The 20389-nt window shown below is 36.5% G+C and overlaps 2 protein-coding genes across 7 annotated transcripts in view; one reads left to right on the top strand and one right to left on the bottom strand.

Moving 5' to 3' along the window:
- Positions 1–6481: 6481 nt before the first annotated feature.
- On the top strand, positions 6482–16934 carry LOC107749192 (uncharacterized). The gene is made up of 15 exons (XM_016564292.1): positions 6482–6524; positions 7476–7538; positions 7684–7879; positions 8345–8451; positions 8959–9081; positions 9166–9231; positions 9529–9579; positions 10280–10396; positions 10540–10647; positions 11692–11784; positions 11878–12969; positions 14316–14417; positions 14908–15079; positions 16217–16323; positions 16440–16934. Exons 1-15 carry the CDS (start codon positions 6482–6484, stop codon positions 16796–16798), a joined length of 2799 nt encoding a protein of 932 aa, XP_016419778.1. The 3' UTR covers positions 16799–16934.
- Positions 16935–17647: 713 nt separating this feature from the next.
- LOC107749108 (protein EFR3 homolog A-like) overlaps positions 17648–20389 on the bottom strand; it is a 44030-nt gene continuing 41288 nt past the window's right edge. For all 6 annotated transcript variants that reach the window (XM_016564176.1, XM_016564178.1, XM_016564177.1 and 3 more), the window contains one exon: positions 17648–20321. In XM_016564176.1, the coding sequence (XP_016419662.1) occupies positions 20216–20321 (106 nt within the window). In that variant the 3' untranslated portion in view covers positions 17648–20215. The remainder of the gene's footprint in view (positions 20322–20389) is intronic.

Here is a 20389-nt window from a genome sequence, read left to right as displayed (position 1 = left end):
TGGGGATCAGGAGCCCTTCCTGGGCTACACTCGGGGACAGGAGCCCTTCCTGGGCTTAACCGGGGAACAGGAGCCCTTCCTGGGCTGAACTGGGAATCAGGAGCCCTTCGTGGGCTATACTGGGGAACAGGGTAGCGCTTCCGTGGTGCTGGCACTGGAGGGCGCTCTAGAGGAGCAGGCACAGCCAAGCGCTTTCCTGGAGCCGACACTGGAGCGAGCTCTGGGGCTGGAGCCGATACTGGAGCGAGCTCTGGGGCTGGAGCCCTCCCTGGGGTTGGCTGGGGATCAGGAGCCCTCCCTGGGCTTGGCTGGGGATCTGTAGACGAAGGAAAGCTTTCTAGAGCGGATTCTGGGGTCACATGAATGCTTGGAGGGCTTGCCATATTATAGTCCGGCGGGCTTGCCACATTAACGTCTGGCGGGCTTGCCTGAGGAACGCCGGCTTCCTTGGGGGAGCCGCGAACGGCGGTGGAATGGTTCTGGCTCGGCACCGGACACTCCCCAGACACCTTCCCTCCAACTTAGTCCAGTGGTGTCTGGGAGGTCCACGGGGCGATGGTAGTTGGCCCCGAGCCAGAACAGCTGATTGAGGACGGCGTCCCCTAACGCCGTCACCGCAGCGAGCTTGCAGAACTCCCTGGCGTACTCATAGAAGGGGAGATCTTGGCAGTATATGGCGAGGAAACGAGCAGCGATCTCCATGCTGCGGGAAGGAAAAACCAGGAAACAAAAAAACTTTCAAAAAAGGGAAAAACGAGGAGAAGGGGAGCTGCTTACTTTTGTTTTTGGTCTGGAATTCTGCTGTCACGGTCGGTGGTAGTGTGAAGCACGGAGCGAGGAACGAGGAGACCAGGAATACAAAACGAAGGAGTTTATTCTTGTCACAGGGAATCACACGTAGCACGAGGAGAAGACATCAACATACAATTCCAGACAAGGGAGCACTGAACGGGCTAAAACTAAATAGGGCAGATAACGAGAGGCAGACAGGTGATGGGGATAACTAATAACAAGGAACAGGTGATACTAATAATGAGAAAAGGAACGGGAAGGACCAAATAAGGAAAACAGGAACTCAACAGGAACATACACGTGACAACTAGTACCTAATGAATAACTACTAGTACATAAAAATTAAGTACTAGTCACTAGTGGAATACATACTAGTCAAAACTAAATCTCAATGACGGATCCCCATAGAAGTAAATGGCAAAAAAATTTAATTTGTTACTAGTAACAATATAATAGTTACTAGTCACTATTGAAATAAGTACTAATATCTAATGAATAAGTACTAGTATCTAATGAACAAATACTAGTATCTAATAAATAAGTACTAGTATTTGATCAATAAGTACTAGTATCTAATGAATAAGTACTAGTACCTAATATATAAGTACTAGTATCGAATAAGTACTAGTACCTAATAAATAAGCACTAGTATCTAATGAAAACATACTAGTATCTAATGATTAAGTACTAGTAACTTTACAAAAGACACTACTACCTAAAGAATAAGCACTAGTACCTAAAGAATAAGCACTTGTAGTTAATGAATAAGTACTAGTACTTAATGGAAAAGATACTAGTATTTAAAAATTAAGTACTAGTAACATTAAATTAGATACTAGTGCGGTATTAGCCATATTAGTATGGCTTATAGATTCAATGTTAAAATGGCTTGCCATACACTGAGGCACTGTAGCATCTTACAGCATTGCTTACTTGTGAAGCGCATAATTTCTGCACCACTAGCATCACCAAATAAAAACAAGTGAACCTATATCTGTTTGACTTTTACTAGAGTAATATTTCATCAGAGTATCTGTACTTTACAGTAACTCAAATACATGATTTGTTGACTTTGTCCACCACTGACAAGTAGACATTTCCGAATTCATTTAATCTATTTATCTGGATACTGCGAGATGCATGTGAATGTTTGTTTGTTTGTTTGTTTTATAATGACGGCTTTAAAGTGGTTTGCAGTGTTCACAGTTCAGCTCCTACCAGTGTTGGGAAGGTTACTTTGGAAATGTAATAGGTTACAGATTACAAGTTGCCCTGTAGTGTAACTATTTCAATTACTTTATAAAAATAATGCAACTAAATACATTTGATTACTTTTTGATTACTTTTCTAAATTTCTACCGAATGTTTTCAACTGTAAATAATTTTCAAACATTTAAAGCAGGCAGGGTTAACCTTACAGTAGTACTTGACACTGATTACTGTCAGCCTTTCAAAATCCTTCATCACTTGAATTAAGATTATAAAAATATAATTTTAAATCACACCCACAACAAAATCAGACTTTAGCATCTCTTTTTACTTTGAGATCGTTCTGAGGTTAAATACTGATTTAAATCATAAGATATAGTTTAATAGCTATGATACTGTTTTTGAAATCAAATCTTTGCATAGCTATAACAGGAAACACTAGCATCTAACAATGCCTTGGAATAAACAGTTAATCTTAAAAAATAAAGCATATACATAAACCCAAATAGAAACTAAAACAGTTATCGAATAAGCATGTGTCTTATTCCATGTCCTAAACTCCTGAAACATTGGTGTCTCATATTTTAGAACAGTCAATGCAATTTGGCAAAGAAAGCAATTAAATCTCTGTGTGTGTGTGTTTGCATGTAAAAATATTCAGATGCAGTCCCCTTTGTAATTGTTAACATCTTCATAAGTAACTGTAATTTAATTACACGTTTTTTCTTAGTAACTGTAACTGATTACAGTTACATTTATTTAGTAATTAAATTACCTAATTCTATTACATGTAAGTAGTTACTCCCCAACATGAAAGCCAATGAAAGTAGTAATGGGGCGGAGCAACACATATAGACCCGCCCCCAAACTCACCATTGGTGAACTAATGTTCCAAGCTCAGAGAAAAAAATAAAGCTACCTACATGATAGCGGCATTGATGCAGCATTTACCTTTATGTTAAGTAGGCATACAAATGTCTTGCTTATAGTAGTCTCTGTATATTATTCTGGAGAAAGTATTAATACAAAAAGTAAAATATCTATATAGAGCCAACTGAGCACAGCAACGTGCTGTGAAAATGTTCCTTTTCAAAAGCACTTGGAAATCTTGAAATCCTTTCATATGGTGCATTATCTTATTTCACAGGGAGAGTTTACTTCAGTTTCCATTCTAACTTATCATACTGATCTTTTCTACATTTCTGGAGATGGTGCTTTTTCTCCCTCATTCTTTTTGTGATGATATTATTTTTTCTGACAGGATGTCCATGGAGAATAGAGCTATTTCATCAAGGAAGTGAGAAAGAGGACCTGAAAGAGACCCTTGAAGAGGAGCTGATCTGGGGCAGGGCGACCATCAGCTCAGTGAAGCTGCAGCCGTGTGTGTTTGAGCTGTGCAAGTTTTACTCTCAGTGTGTGTGCAGAGGATTCAGTCACAGAGCAGCAGTGTTACAGCGGTACAGCACTGCACATCCACTCAACAACTGTTTAGGCCATCTTTTAAAGTCACAAAATGGGCATAAATAATAGAGATGCATGCTAGAACACTTGCAAGTTCAGTGGGCTCCAAAAGTCTGAATTCACATTGACAGTCTGAGAATTAAAGTGTGTTAATAAACAAAGATTTTCATTTTCATTTTTTAAATGTATAATACAGTTTTAAGATTTTACAATATTTCTAAGTCACTTATCAGATTTGTGACACTGACTGTATGACCTCCATTGTGCAAGGTTTCCTTGCTTCCACTGAAGCACACAAAATATATTCACTTGAATTCACAAGTGCTGCTGTCATTAAGGCAAAAATGAACACATTAATTTTTTCACTCAAATATTACATTTTACAAAAGTGAAAATCAAAACTGTTTTCAGCATTAGTGGTCTCAGACTTCTGGACCCCACTGAAATAAATTAATAAATTATTCACAGTTTTATTTATAAAATTAATAGTATTGTGGAGTAAGACAGTAATTCTGTGTGTATCCTCAATATTGTTGATGGTATAAACAAAAAAGTCAATATTTTGTTTTACAGATATTGTGTGGATAGCCATCGCTGGTATGAGAGACATACAGCAGAGGTCTGCAGTCGTATGAGGAGAGTCACTTTTTCCAAAAGTGAGTTACACAACATCAAATAATCAAACCCTAACAGCAAACAAATCAAAACATGCTATCATATAATAAAATATACAACTATCATATTATCATTATACATCAAAGACCTTCACTAAAAGTTCATTAAAATCATCAGTGGCAACAGAAAGAAATTTGAGATTATTGAAAACCATGTATCATTTCTTCTACAATACTGTAGTTTAACAAAGTTTTATTCTTGTTCTTAGCTGAAGTTTTAATATCCCATAAAAGGGTCGTTACTATTTTCATTATCATTAATATCTTCATTAGTGTCTCTCAGTGAATTGTTCTGGGTTATTTAAAGCTACTAGTTAAACGTGTGTCTGAGCAAAGAGACATTGGATGTTTTCCTTGATGAGTGAATGACTAAGATCATTTTATCATTCCCTCTCTCTCACACACACACAGGTCACTGCAACCTCATTAAAGAATTTGTTTCTGTGTGTGTGTGTGTGTGTGTGCGTGTCTGAATACCTGCATGTGGATCTGTACTCATTAAAGTGTGTGTGTGTGTGATCCCATTAAAACATTCTTCCTACAGGACTAATGATGTGTAAGGTCAGTCTTAATGATGGTGAAGAGTGTGTGTTTTGTACTGGACAAAGATAGAATAAGATGAAATAGGCTGCAGACAGTCACTTGATTGTAGTGTGTCTTCAGCAGTGAAACTGAAGAATAAGTCACAGGCTGCTGCTGTTAAACATGTTTATAGAGTTAGTTCAAGGGCTTGAGAATCTCGTGGCATTTGAGGCCACATATAGTGCCTTGTTTACCTATCACACAACCATCCTCAAATATAATTGTCTGATGTCAGACATGTGCTGATGAAGCAGAAAAGCACCAATAATACACCAGTCATCTAAGGGTAAATCCTACTGGAATATGTACAGAATTTGGAATCAGTCCTGAAAGATCCTAATGGGATTAAATAAGAATAAAATGTCCTACAGGATGGTATTGAGATATTGAGTATTCTCTATAGTAACTTTACTTGTATTGGAATGTTTTGCTACTGAATAGTTAAAGGGATTCACACAGGTTTTCTTATGTTAATTATAATGTCATATAGGAAAATTTATTCTATTGTTATAATAATCTTATTAGAAACTTAAAAAAATTAAATAATAAAATAAGCAATAAAAATGCTAAAAAAAAGCTTTGTGAATGTTTCTTAATCATGATAGGATAGAAATTCCAATAGGACTCCTGCATATGTTACAAATAAATTAAAATGACAATTAAATTAAAAAAAAGTAAATTAGAGTTTATCAAGCAGAGACTTGTTTAATTGGTCTTATTACATTTTCATGAAAGATTACAATGACAAACATCTTTTTACTTCGATTCAAAGTTCATGTTGAAGCAATTTTTTACTAATAAAATCACAATCTCTCTCTCTCTCTCAGATCTGAAACAGAAATGTCTGGCAAGAATGTGTGTGAAGATGTAAGACGAGAACTGAGGGTGACAGACATCTGAACCATCTGAACTGAAATTAATGTACAGTATGTTTGAGAGAAACTGGGTTCTGTTAAACACTGAACTGCATTGTCATCATTGAATCTGTATAGTCTGTACATCTAGTGTCCAAATTGCACTTTGTTTCTCCTGAATATAAATAAAACCAAACATATTTACCCGTGTTTTATTTTTGATGTAGTGTTACACCAACAAACACACAAAAATCATCTGAAAGAAAAAAAATACCCCTAAGATGGTGAACGAGAGGTACTGAGAGGTATCGCTAAAATGTATTCAGTGTCATTAAAAATGGATTAATACACCTAATATTTGTGCGTGCTGTGTATTTTTAGAGTTTATTAGAGTATTGCCTTGTTAGCAGCAGCTTATTTCAAACTCCCTAGAAACCAAAAGGACACAAAGAATCATTTACAACCCCCACTTTCTGTTTGATCCTTACCTGAGTTCCTGTCCACATACACACAATGGTCAGTTGTTTAAAGAGGTAATTTCTCAGCTGGGGTCAGGACCTTTACCCTGCATAAAAGAGAGCTATAGAAGGTGTGTGTATGTGTGTGTGTGTGTGTGTGTGATCCCACTTCATCTCTTCATGTGTGACCTGATACAAACCTAGAGTGTGTACTTCCTGCAGCCCTGTTACTATGGTGACCACTCTGCCTTTTGCCCTTTGAACTTTTAGAGTGTCCTAAATAGGCCTTTGTTCATTTTGGGATTATTTTCTCATCTCTTACACGCACCTGCATTAGAAGGAGGTGAATGTGTCTCCGATTGCTGAAGCTCTTGGTTTGGCCTCTTCACTGTGCTGGACTGAACCTAGGAATATTTGGATGGTACAACTGATTGTTTAGTAGCAGATAAAGATGAGGCCGCTGTATCTTTTTCTCCTCTTCACCCTGCAGAAAGGTGAGAATATGCAAACACTCTTCTGTCAGGAGCAAAGGTGCAGGTGAACGTGAGTTCATCATCTTGAAATTGAAATTTACATGATAATTATTTTTAGTTCTTACACTTTTTTATCAGCATATTAGAATGATTGAAGGATCATGTGACACTGAAGACTGGAGTAATTGCTGCTGAAAAAAATTCAGCTTTACCATCACAGGAATAAATTACATTTTAACATACAGTACTGTATATTAAGAAAGAAATGTAGGAATATTTCATAATAATACTGTTTTTATTTGCCAGTTATTTTAACAGTCAATATTCAGTGATAAAAAAACTTCTACATGTTTAACATGAAATTGTACCTACAACTATACTTAGTATCAAGTTCTACAATTTGTTTTGTTCAGAATGCACTTTTTTAACAGAAAGAAACAGCCAGTTCATTAACCTTTAACTCACTGCACATTATAAAAGTATGTTTTAAAAAAATAAAACAAAATAATATTTTGCAATATTTTTTAAATTTTATTTTGCAATATTCGGAGAGGTTATTTTGTTAGGTTTGTTGCTTGACTAAAAATATATTTAGCTTAATTTGTTGCGAAACTGAGTTTATAGTTTTTTTTTTTCTTTCAGATTTTTCAGATTAACAATTAAAATATATATATACGGAACAGTGTAGGATTGGATTATATTAAGTAACTTGAGATAAAGTAATACCAAAAAAAATAGTGTGAATAAGAAAAGTTTTTATTGGCCATCTAAAACAGGCCTATGCATTATGTGCTAGACAGTCTAATTTACTTAAGATTTCCTACCATTTTTGGGGCAAAAATTCTTATGTTCCTGTTGACATAGTACACTGCATTGCGCTTATTCAGTTTATTGGAATGATATGGTGATGATAACTTATGAATTAATTATCTATGTCAAACAATAATTTACGACAAACTTTTCTCTGTGCAGTTCATGGCACTGCTGTTTTCTGCCCAGAAGCAAGTGACCTCAGTTCTGATGAGCTTCTGATTGGTGAGTTCCTTTAACAATCAAACAAACGCCCAGGAGAAATTATTACGGACACTTTATTTATATAATTTCCATAATATATAATTAAACCACATATTAGTCGTTTATCGTTCAAATAGATGATTGTTCGTGTGTGTTTGACGTACAGGTTGTCTGGGTGTGCGGTTCACCTGGCTGTACGCTGTGTTTGATGACCTGCGGTCGGTGCTGGAGTTCGCGGTCAGTCTGCGGTGTGAGACCGGACTCTGTCCCGCGGACATCGACAATCACGGACATTACTGCAGCAACGCAAACACAAGGGACACCGCGCGCAAACACGTACAGCCCGCCGACACACTCGACCGGTGAGAGATGGGAAGCGGATGAAATTAGACTCAGGAGGGGGCAGAAAGATTTTTAAATGGATTTATTAACTTCACAGTGGAGTCCGCGCGCGTGCACACAGACACAGACACACACACACACACACACTCATCGCTTGCTCTCACCCCTCTTTCTGTCTGTTTAGCTGCTTCTCTATGCAGTTGGTGAAAGGATATTAAAAATAAAAACAGACAGAGCAGTGAAGTGTGTAAAAAAACAAACACGCACTTTATATTAAAGTGCGTATATTAATATAAATGCACACATATATTAAATTTGATATAAAGGCATTAAGGCACACACATACACCCACATGTGCAAGAACAATCTATGGTGAGATCAGAGGACATTAATGTTTTCATTTCCTTTCATTTTTGTAATGATATTTTTTATTTTTATAAATAAAAATACACAAATAAATGAAAATGAATGTGATTGTGTTGTAGGTGTTGTTTTACCCACTGGAGATGTTCTCAAGAGCTAAAGGAGAGAAACTGCAGTCGGAGGATACCAACATACAACAACTACACCTGCAGCTACAACTCCAGCTGTGGTAGACTACACATTTTTTCAAAACATTTTCATGGCAGATTTTCGCTTTTCAAAGAGCCTTAAAGGAAGTTATTTCCAACTAAGGGATAAAAAGTATTTGTACTATATGCTTATAGAGCGCTGCAGTGATAACATAATTTTGTGGGTTTAAAATCACCCTGGTTCCTTTCGACAAAAACCCAATAGCGTTTTTCTATTTCTTAAAAAAAGGTCTGTGACAAACAAACAGTTATCATCTTTAAACATTTTGTTCATCGTGACAATCTTAACAACTCACCTTCTAAGAATTTTGAAACCTAACTACACTCGGCATATGTAAAATGCCCAATGGCTTAAAGACAATGGAACCAGAAGTGCTAAAATGCTAATTTGTTTCTGGGTTTTGCCCTACAAAAGCACTGTCTATAGAGTCGCTAACCAGTATAGTATTTATATGACATGATTAAGTTACATCTATCAAGTGGAGAAAACAGTTGGTTGACCTTAATTCTGTATCCAATATTTGCAGATATGTTGGATTTCTGTGAGGAAGGATTCTGTCATTGTGATCAGATGGTTATAGACTGCTTCAGCTCCAACCATCCAGTCACAAAACAGGTTGGAGGTAACCAACCAATCACAGCACAGACAGGTACAGTAACAGCAGGTGTGTTCAGAAAAATATATTACATTACAGCTTAAGAACATTTTCATTTCTCTTTCATGTTCCCTTCAGACTCTCCCTTTGTGACGGATCTACCTGATAATGATACCTATATTAGTGATATGGTCAATGGAACAGGTGAGGCTGTTTAGACCCACATTAGTTCATTGTTTTATCCTTTTTTAAATTTGTTCTCTTCATTGTTGCCTGTATATCTGTAATAGCCGTAAAGCACTTTGTTGCTTTTTAAATGTGCTTTATACAGTATACTGAATGAATGACTTGACTTTTTAGTATTAATGAAGGGACTTGCCTACTTGTCGGCCCCAGGCATTGAAAAAATTTTTTGAGGGAAATAATAGATTATCCAAACATAAGAGAATGGGAGAGAGATTTAGTTACACTGATCATCTAACAGTGTGGTTTGTGTCTCAGACAGGGTGGAGCTTTCTCCATCAGACATCGACATGGAGATCATGTTCTATGGTAATGCACAAAAATATGGAATCATTTAATATAAACAAATATATCAATAAATATAATAGTTTTTAAATAATTATAAAATTACATATATGCATTTATAAATAGCTATATAAGCTATATAATTTTTGTAATTATTTTTTTTATATAGGAAATTAGCAATGGTGAATTAAATTGATCAAAAGTGACAGTAAAGACATTTAAACAATTTATATATTAGGAGATATTTGCTGTTCTTTTGAACTTGCTATTCATTGAAGAATCTTGTAAATCATGGTTTCCACAAAAATATGAAGAAGCACAACTTGATAATATTAAGAAATGTTTCTTGAGCAGCAAATCAGCATATTAGAATGATTTCTGAAGGATCATGTGACACTGAAGACTGGAGTAAAGGCTGCTGAAAATTCAGCTTTGCATCACAGGAATAAATAGCATTTTAAAATATGTTCAAATAGAAAACAGTTCTTTTAAATTGTAATAATATTTCACAATATTACTGTTTTTACTGTATTTAAATCAAATATATAGTGGAGTGTAGAAATATTATAATAAATAAGATCACGTGCATACAAGATGAAAATCCAGCAGTTTCTGTGTACATGAGAAACCTTTAGCAATTATTAGTGAACAAGATACACTCTGTTCTTAAGGATATCTTTAAATATCATAAAAAATTCCTCCCTCTTTTACTCTTTGTCTTCAGGACTTAATGGCACACTGAATGAGACTGTGACTAACTTCACCAATGAGTTGGTGCTGGTTAACGGCTCTCAGAGCAGCAATATCCAGAGCACAAAGTACCCTGGGATATTTCAGTCAGGTAAAGCGCTTCACTGAACTTATATTTAGACTCTTTTCTGTAGCCCAGAGGGTGATTTTTCCCTCACATCGCTAGTTCTGAGAACTCCAATAATCCTCAGCCACCTAAAGACTTCATTGATCTAAGCTGAACCTCATCTTCAGGTCCAGAGGAAGAGGAGGATGAAGCAGAGGAAAGAGAAATGGACAGAAACTCAGAGAGAGGAAGTATAGTTGAGAGAGAGGAAGAGGAGGCAGTGGAATATGAGGATGGTAAGAGTGTCCCGTTTTTTACAGCCCGAGTTACAGCCTCAGATGCACTGTGTTGGTTTATGTATTTTTGAGCTTTTAGCTAGTCACAAACAAATTTATCTCAACTTGTACAGTACATCAAGAACTTCTTTGAAATTCCAGTACACTCACTGCTCACTGTTCAAAAAAAACACTTGATCAAATGTGATCAAATGATTCTAAATGACGACAAGACTTTAAACCCCACAGCTTGAGTTCAAGTAAGGCTCTTAGCATTTCTATTACTTTCCTTTTTGTAGATGCTGGCTTCTTCTAATTCTTAATTAAGCAATTTAAAATAAAGAAAGAAAGTCTATATGTAGTGAATAAAGATGTAGCCTAAATCAAGAACCAATGGCATAAATTGCCCAATAAGAACGCTAAGTATCAGAAGCAAGACTCATTTAGTACAATAATTATTTCAAACAAGAATGCAATATGTGTAAACACATTAAAAGAGATAGTTCGCCCAAAAATGAAAATTCTTGCATCATTTTCTCACCCTCATTTGCTTCCAAGAGTGTATGGCATTCTATTGTCTGCACCAGTGTTATTTTAGCACTATTTATATACTATTATAGTATTGTTTAATATTTATAATTATTTTTTTTATTTTGTATTATATTTTTATATGTTCACTTTTCATTTTAATTTCAATTAATTTTTTACAATTATTATAGTTATTTAGCTTTAATTGATATTTATTTCAGTTTTAATTTTAGTAATATTAATACTTAAACTTTAACTTTTATTTTATTTCTGTTAGTTGCCAAGGCAACATTTCTAATTTATGTGTACATTTTTTAAGTTTAATTTTTTTAATGTTTTATTTCAACTTTATTAAAAAAAAATTCTAATAGTTTTAGGTAATAAAACCATACTGTTCTGAACAGCACAAAAGAAGATATTTTTAAGGATGTTTCAACTGTTTTTGTTTATATAATAAAAGTCAATGAGGACTAAATTATACAATTATTATAATATATAAATAAATATTTCATCTTAAAACCACTTTCTGTATTTTAGTTACTGCAGTGCTGATGACAGAAGAGCCGGGCAGACACAAACAGGAAGAAGAAATCCCTACAACCCACAATGCAATGGAGTGGAGCACAAACAGTGAGCATTTCTTATACGGAAAATTAATTTGCAAATGACCTCATTACAACATTCAGCATGTTTTCTGACTGTAATATTTTGGTTTTATGACAGGTGAGCTGACTATTAACATAGCGCTAACTGCAACAACAGAATCACAGACTGTCACAGAATCACCAGATACATACACAAACACGCATCCAAACACACACACCCCTCACTATACACCCCACACAACACCAACAACTCACACACAATCATCTGAGGAGGAGGACGACGAGAGTGATGAAGACACACTTCAGTCACCTGCACCAGCACATACTACACACACATCTGGTACACATACTACAACTAATGACCTTAGTGACGTCGCTAAACCGTATGTCAGCCCACCTTTACACCTCACATCAGAGGAAAAGAGTGATGAGTCACAAGAGGAGAGAGAAGAGGAACAGGAAATGACAGAGAGTGACATAGAAACAGAAGAAGCCAGTCAAAGCCCTTATATAATTCTGATGACCACACCCACTAAAATAACAACCAATCAATACTCACATCACAAAACAACCCTGCCAACAGCTACCAATAAAAACACAGTAGCTGCAACCACTTTGGTGCAACGCACATTAATGAAAGGAAGTGAGGAAAAAGAGATATTGGAGAAGAAGAGTGAGGAAGATAAAGAGACTGACAGAGAGAGTGATTTAATAGGCGACTCTAGCACAACCAAACCGACAACTCAAACACAAGCCAACACAAAGCCATCTCTATCTGAAGAGGATGAAAGGCACAAGAAAAATAGTAAGGAAGATCTACAAAGTGATAAAGAAGAAGATGAATCGGTGAAAACCCAAACCACCGTGATCCCATCCAGGGTCAGAGAGCTCAGTCTATCCACGTGGATCATTCCAGCGCTGTTCCCTAAACCTCACAGCGTATCACCAAGACCAACAGCTCACACAGCTGCAAAACTAACTAAGAACCACAAGACCACATCTGTGGCTCCTCACAAACCCGTCAGCACATGGACCACAACATCAGGCCTCGCTGCTGTTGAAACCGCCCCTCGTCCCCAGAAACCTCCTGCCCTGGATCGAGCACCGTCATTGACCACTACAGCTCAGCAGGAGTCCGCTGAGGAAGAGGAGCAGGAGAAAGAGGAAGATGAAGAGCCATCTGACAGCTCACAGGAATCAGAGAAAATCGGTAATAGTGACAATCCACATAAAAACAATATGATTTAACCAAGCAGGCATGTTCCTGTTTCAGCAGTCTGTGAAAATGGTCAATTAGGTTGATATAAGGATGTCATGACGCATTTTCACAGTTAACCTAGCAATATTTTTTATATCTTCAGTTTTTAAAAAATAATAATTTTGATTCATAACACTATGCTTTTGTTTTATTACCTTGGCATTAAATTACAGAAAACTGATTAACGCTGTTTCCAATACAACAGATGAGGGAGTGATGGCAAATTTGACATTCTCTCTTCTCTCTTCTTTTGTCATTGAAACACTATTTTGGATTTTTTTCTCTTACTATTGGGGCAAACGGGGGCTCAAAAAAAACAAAACAAAACAAAAAAATATATATAAAATATATATATTTGTTGTACAGTAGTTTCTAGGGCTGTGTATCGGCAAGAATCTGGCGATACGATACGTGGAGTCTGCATTTGCATTAATCAGTCCCTGTAACATTCAATGCTATTGAACCACTTTTTGTGCAGTATGAGTAAAGGGGGAACAATTAAGTGCTTGCAGGAGTCAGATTTGACTGATCATGGGTCGAGAGGAGGGATGACCTACAAGACCATGGTGGTGGATTTGCTACTCAACGGATCCGGAGCTTATTGACAAAATCTTATATCGTAAGATGTACTGCCTTTACACAGAGTGCGCGTGATCGCGAAATCGAAAGTGAAAGTGAACAGCGCAAGCGCTCATTCAAAAGAGATTTAAATACTCCCCATTGACAGCGGCTCCCTGATACGCGAAAATTATGTGCAATATTAGAATGTTTGCGGGAGCGGGCAGGACTGGACAAACCTTGCAGGAGCGGAACGAACACGTTGTCACTGTCTAAGTTCAGAGGTAAGAAGACTGCTATCTAGCGGTCGGGATATAAACTCAAAACGAAACAACGGCCATGAATCTTGTATAAATTTTTTAAAAATATTGATATCACGTTTTTGAGAATCGATACAGTATCGCCAAACAAAATATTGTGATGCGATACGTGTATCGATATTTTCTTACACCCAGTAGTTTCTGTTCACCACTATAGAAGTTTACCCAATAATGACCACTTCCACTTCGAGAACCCCAGAACTGTGAAAAGAGTCCAAACTTGTTTGTGAAATCAGAGGAAAATAATTGGTAGACCCTGTTCCTAAAATCGAATTGGTTGATTGGTATGGTAATGTTGTAGCAGGATTCATCCAAGAACTTGTCCTGCTTGGGTAAATTAGGTTAAGCTATTCTCCAAACACTCCTGCACATCCGCCTGTACTCCAGAGAAATCAGTGTGTGTATTTGTGTGTTTCCCAGAGTCTCACCGGGTCCGGAGACGGGTGGCGCCGCTCTTTGCCTGGTCTTTATTGGAGGCTGCTGGACTATCAGATCTGCAGCAGCAGCAAGACGACTCTGAAGGTAAGAAATATAGAGAAAATGGACAAAACATACAGCTACATACATACATCTTTCCACTAGTCTAAAAAAAACTTATGAAGGCAAAAAAACCTAAAATCTTTGTGAAAAAATAACAGTTTTGCCTGTAGTGTCTTGCCTTAAATACACATCACCTCTGTTTTTCAGCACATCCACACAAAGCCAAAGCCAGCTGTAGTCTGATTAACTTGTATTCATGCTGCACAAAGCATTACTTACAGTAGGTCTGTTAGTCTGACTGCACAAAACTGCCTGGTATATTTTCAGTCAGACTAAACAGTTTACATGGCAATTTAAAAAGGCAAATTAACGCTTTAGTACAGCTGAAATCAAACTATTATGCATGTAAACATACTTATATTGGATGAGTAACAAACAGACACAGAAATGATGAGAGAGAAATGACAAGATGCCAAAATCAAAGAAGTGTGGTTGGATTAATCTGTGTGTGTGTGTGTGTGTGTGTGTGTAGAGTGCAGCACTTCTTTCCTCCAGTACAGTGCATCTGGTCAGGTGTTGAGGGACATGTCTGCGCTGGGAGAAATGCTGTACTGTCTGACCGGACGATGTCCTCGTGAGTATCAACACTACGGCTGCTACTGTGGACAGCAGGGGACAGGAAACCCAGTGGACCAGTTGGACCGGTCAGAACACACAAACACACACATCTTCACTGGAAAAAATTCTTCAGTTTAAGTTAGGACAAGCAGTTATCAAAAGTTTGGAGTCCATAATTTTTTTTTTTTTATATTTATATATTTTTTATATATATTTATATTTATAATAATGTTTTTAAATGAATACTTTTGTATAGCAAGGGGGCATTAAATTGATGAAATATGATAGTAAACACATTTATACTGTTTCAAAATATTCCTTAAAAATAAATCCTGAAAAAAAATGTATCACAGTTTCCACAAACTTACTGAGCAGCACACATCCGTTTTTAACATGTTTCTTGAGCACCAAATCAGCATATGTGACCCTGGACCACAAAACCAGTTATAAGGGTCAATTTTCTGAAATTGAAATGTATACATAATCTAATGAAGTTCTTAGCAATGCATATTACTAATCAAAAAATAAGTTTTGATATATTTACGGTAGTAAAACTACAAAATATCTTCATGGAACATGATCTTTACTTAATATCCTAATGATTTTTGGCATAAAAGAAAAATCTATAATTTTGACCCATACAATGTATTTTTGGCTATTGCTACAAATATACCCCAGCGACTTAAGACTAGTTTTATGGTCCAGGGTCACATATAAGAATGATTTTTGAAGGATCATGTGACACTGAAGACTTAAGTAATGATGGTGATAATTCAGCTTTGCCATCACAGAAATAAAATACATTTTTAAATATATTCAAACACAAAACTGCCATTTTAAATTGTAATAATGTTTCACAATATTACTGTTTTACTGTATATCGTTTTACAATAATTGATCAAATAAATGCAGCCTTGGTGAGCAGAAGAGACTTTCAAAAACATAAAAAAAATATAACTGACCCCAAACTTTTGAATCAGTCTATATCTAGTATAAAAACTAAAATCCACTATGTATGTGTTATAAAGAAATCAATCATTTCTTTTCAAGCATTTAAGCAATCAAAAGCTTTAATAAGATCATAAGAAACACAAAATAAGTTAGGGGTGTCCAAGCTATTGAGTGGCAGTGTATATATATATATATAGATGTACACACAGACAATTAAATTCAGTGAAGCTCTGTTGTGTCCTGAGTCTGTCCTTGACGTGTCTCTGTGTCAGGTGCTGTTTTCTGCAGCAGTGCTGTTTGGAGCAGCTCATTGTTCTGGGCTGCAGGAAAAACAGAAAACTCAACGCTCACATCAGCTGCCACAATGGAAAGCCTGGATGTATGGCATCACACACACATAATGCATGCAAAAACTACTTCAAAAATAGTACAATTACGAACATTTTCTTTGGAGGTCAGTTTTGTGTTAATGATTGTGTTGTGTATGTGCGTCAGGTTCAGGTGTGAGTGTGTGTGATCGACTGCAGTGCGTCTGTGATCGTTCGACCGCCGAGTGCATGGCGGCTTCACACTACAACCACTCAGTCACCTCCTCGTGTTCTGGGCCCCGCCCACCGTGCCATCGTAAGCCTCATTCTTCAGCACAATCAGCCAGTCAGGACTCCAGTGAGGAGAGCAATGAAATGACCCCAGCTCGGCCTCAAATGAACTCACACACACCTGCACTCGACAAAAACCCCACACACAGCAAACCAGAACTGGACATCAAAGAGGAGGAGGAAGAGGAGGAGCCAGGAAAGGAAGAAGAAGAAGAAGAGGAGGAAGAAGAAGAAGAAGAAGAATTGGAGCAGTAGAATGAGGCAGTTTTATAATTTTGATATTTTCAGGGAGCTCTCAATAGAAGAATCAGTCAGAAAGGATGCCATGCACATTTAATGAAAAGTTTAGCTCAGTCTGAACTCACTCAGTATCCAGCGGCCACAAAAGATCACCCAAGATCTGCTGCTCCTCTTCTGCTGGTGCTTGACCTATTAAAAGACTGTTTGTATGCTGGATCATAAATGCCAGCAGTTGAATTTTTATATTTCTCAGTATTTTTTTTTTATTATCAACTTTTAACTGATGTCTGTGTAATTAAAAATAAAGGCATTATGTAAAAAATAGTTTTATTTCATTTAGTAATTTTTATACTTCAGCTTAAACTTATTTTAGATTTTTTTCAAGACGTAGTTTCTAAGTTTTTCATCTAATATTTATATTTTATTTTAGCTTATTTTAATTAATCACAAATGACAAGAAGGCCAAAAACAAACAAAAAATGTCTAGGTGAATCTCATGAAAAATATCAAGAAATGTCAGTCATGTTTCACAAAAAAAAGTAAATTAAAATAAATAAATTAAAATAAATTAAATAATTGCATAAAGTGAAAAAGAAGCCTATTTGAAGAAACATTCTGAATTTTTACCCAATTCTCAGTAGCCTTCTGTAATGTAATGCAAAAAATATAATTTTCAGTACTGTAATATGAAATAAATGATACATTATTTAAATATTATTTAAAAGTGCATTTAGGTACAATTGTAAGTATACATCATACGGTAGTTTTCAATATTTTGAATTTAAACTGATTTTAATAAAAAAAAAATTGTGGCCTTCTTTGATGAGAATTTACAAAAGATAACAGAAACAGTAAGTATTTAAATACAAAATCTTTATTAAGACTTTAAGATCTCGTACATAAAATCTCATTGCACATTAATGTGGCAGACACTGTCAGACAGCGAACCTGAATATGGCTAATTAACACAGATTTCATGGGAACTTTTATAATCATGTATTGTAGCAACACTGCAGTGGTTCGTACCATTACACATTTCAAATCTAGCATGATGCATGTAGACATACGCCTGTCCTCTGGACTATCTTCACACAGAAGACTACAAAACCATTTCTATTCCATATCGACACATCACCATCAACATGAAACCTAACGCATCTTACCTTTCTCCCATTCAAACAGAAAAAATACAAATGAAAATCATTGTTGAGTTGCAGATAAATCAGAACTAAAGATCAGTTTCAGACAAACCATGTGATAAATACTAAAGTACAGTAAAGTTCCACTGAGGATGAAAATAAAACATATCTTGTGAATTACACTAAAAATTATATTTGCAGTTACAGTAAGACCCTTAACAAGATTTCCCTTCACTGATGTAAAACAAAAACAGCATGCAAAAAATAGACTTATTGTATCCCTTTCACACACACACACACACACACACACACACACACCTCTAAAGGTGCATTACAGATGATGTGTCAGAGAAACAACACATTCCTATTTCATATTACACCAAAAATATATTGCATTATTCTAGAAATTATTTATGATCTTATATTTCTACAGAAATAATGTGCCTGAATTCATCATAGCGTTTTACGCACATTGTCGCAAAGCAACTTCTATTGAAATGCAGCAAGTTACTGAGAGAAAAACACAACGGCCAAAGGTCAACTACTGACTATTTCCTGTCCACCAACATTTTGTCACCGAAATCCTTCCATTAACACTTCAAAACACTTTAACAGACTGGACAGATCAGAAAATCTTCCACCTTGCAGTCATCAACTCGGATATAATGGAAATGATAGGAGACATATAATCGATCCTATTGCGAATTTAGAACAAGCCACCTCTGAGGTTTAACCTTTAAATAATTCAAGACATTCTTTACTTTCTGTGCATACAAATCCCACAATGCAGTGCAAGTCTCTGGTCACAAACAGTCGGACCACTGATTTCACAGGCCAAAAAAAATGGCAACAGCACCGCATCCATAATCAGCATACAAATGCACCAAATCTGCAGAATAAACACCTGTCCGTTCACTTGCCGTTCCATCCACAAAACAAAGACAAGCCAATCATATGACAACAAACCCCCAGAATCCATGAAAAGCACATCAGAATCAACCAAAATGTTTTAAACGGTTGTGCATAGACACGTTTCTACCAGCTAAACACAACTGAAATTGATCACAGCTCTCACCACAGGAAGCACAGATGATGTGAAACATTTCCAGCAAAGTATTTCAGCATCTAACAGTCACAAATAAATTGTAAGAATTCAGCATGACACAGTTTTTGTCCAAGGTAGATGAAAAAAAGTTATCTGAAAAGCAAAAAAAAAAAAGAAGCATTTTAACACCCTTGTGGCTCGATGTAAAAACAGCTGGTTGATGAATGCAGATCATTTTTTATCACTGATATCCATGATTTTTCGGCTCCCAGTTTTCTAGAAACTGATCTGAGGTTTGAGTTCAAAAACACTGCGGTGTTCCCGCCCCTCAAAGAGAATTCAGTTTCTGATTGGCAGCCGTGTGTGGCCATAAAGGAAGGGCATGGGCGGAGCTCTTTGGTGATGAAAAGCAAATGTTTTGGTTTCTCTATACAGTGAAGGCAAAATGGAGAGCATAGTGATCACTAAGAACTCTGGGTGAACAAAAGCCCCGTTGACATCCACAACATCGAAGTTAAAGGCTAATTGTAGATTAATAAAGGCCTAAACTCACAAACGTTTGCAGTGAAACATTGGCTAAGCCATGCGAACAGAACACAAATAACACTCTGCAACTATCAGCAATCAGTTCATCTAAAAGTATATATATATATATATATCTGTCAAAAATAGCCTATACTATACACTATAATCATTTATATAGGAGAGATTCAAGCGAGCAGAAACCTATTGTACGTTCAAATCTCTCTGCTGATGATGGCTTAGAAATGAATTAGTGAAAATAAACTAGCACTTAAGCTAATGCTAGCAATTAAGTTCCCTTAATGCAGCCAGAGCGAGCCAATTTCTAAATGACTCCTATGAATCAATACATTAAGAAGCTGAAGAATCAAGTGTTCAAAAGACTCAGTTTGATTCCTAGAGCTGCCTTTTAGTGCAAGAATCAAACTGAAAACCACACACATAAGATTCACATGATTCTACAGAGCTGGTGTATGATTGGACAGCTGGTTGTAAAGTCTGCGTGCTGATTGGTGCAGAATGGAGGCATGAAGCGCCTGTCCAGTTCGCACTCCTTCTCTCTGCTGGACATGAATGTATGTGACGTTTATAGTGAAAGGTGCCTAATGAAGATGAGTGGCTCAGGTGAGTTAAAGGTCACAGGACCAAACATAAAGTGTGATAAAGTTCAGTGGTCACATGTCAAGGTTGAGTCTGTGTGATAGAGTTAAGGTGAAAGATCGTGGTTCAGTAGACGCAGAGGTCAGGGAACTTCATTTCATAGACTGGCACAGACTGGTACTGGGCGTGGCCTGATGTCACCGTCACGGTGCCCGATGGGCTCGGGGGAGGGCTGATCAGAAACAAAACAAAACAAGCAATCAAATATCAGTTCACGCTGAAATATTAGATGACAAACAT

Source organism: Sinocyclocheilus rhinocerous, unplaced genomic scaffold (genome assembly GCF_001515625.1).
Source record: "Sinocyclocheilus rhinocerous isolate Xijiao unplaced genomic scaffold, SAMN03320098_v1.1 scaffold919, whole genome shotgun sequence".
NCBI classification, from domain to species: Eukaryota; Metazoa; Chordata; class Actinopteri; order Cypriniformes; family Cyprinidae; genus Sinocyclocheilus; species Sinocyclocheilus rhinocerous.
Note: the sequence above shows the minus strand (reverse complement) of the source record. Positions and strands in the feature narration are given on the sequence as shown.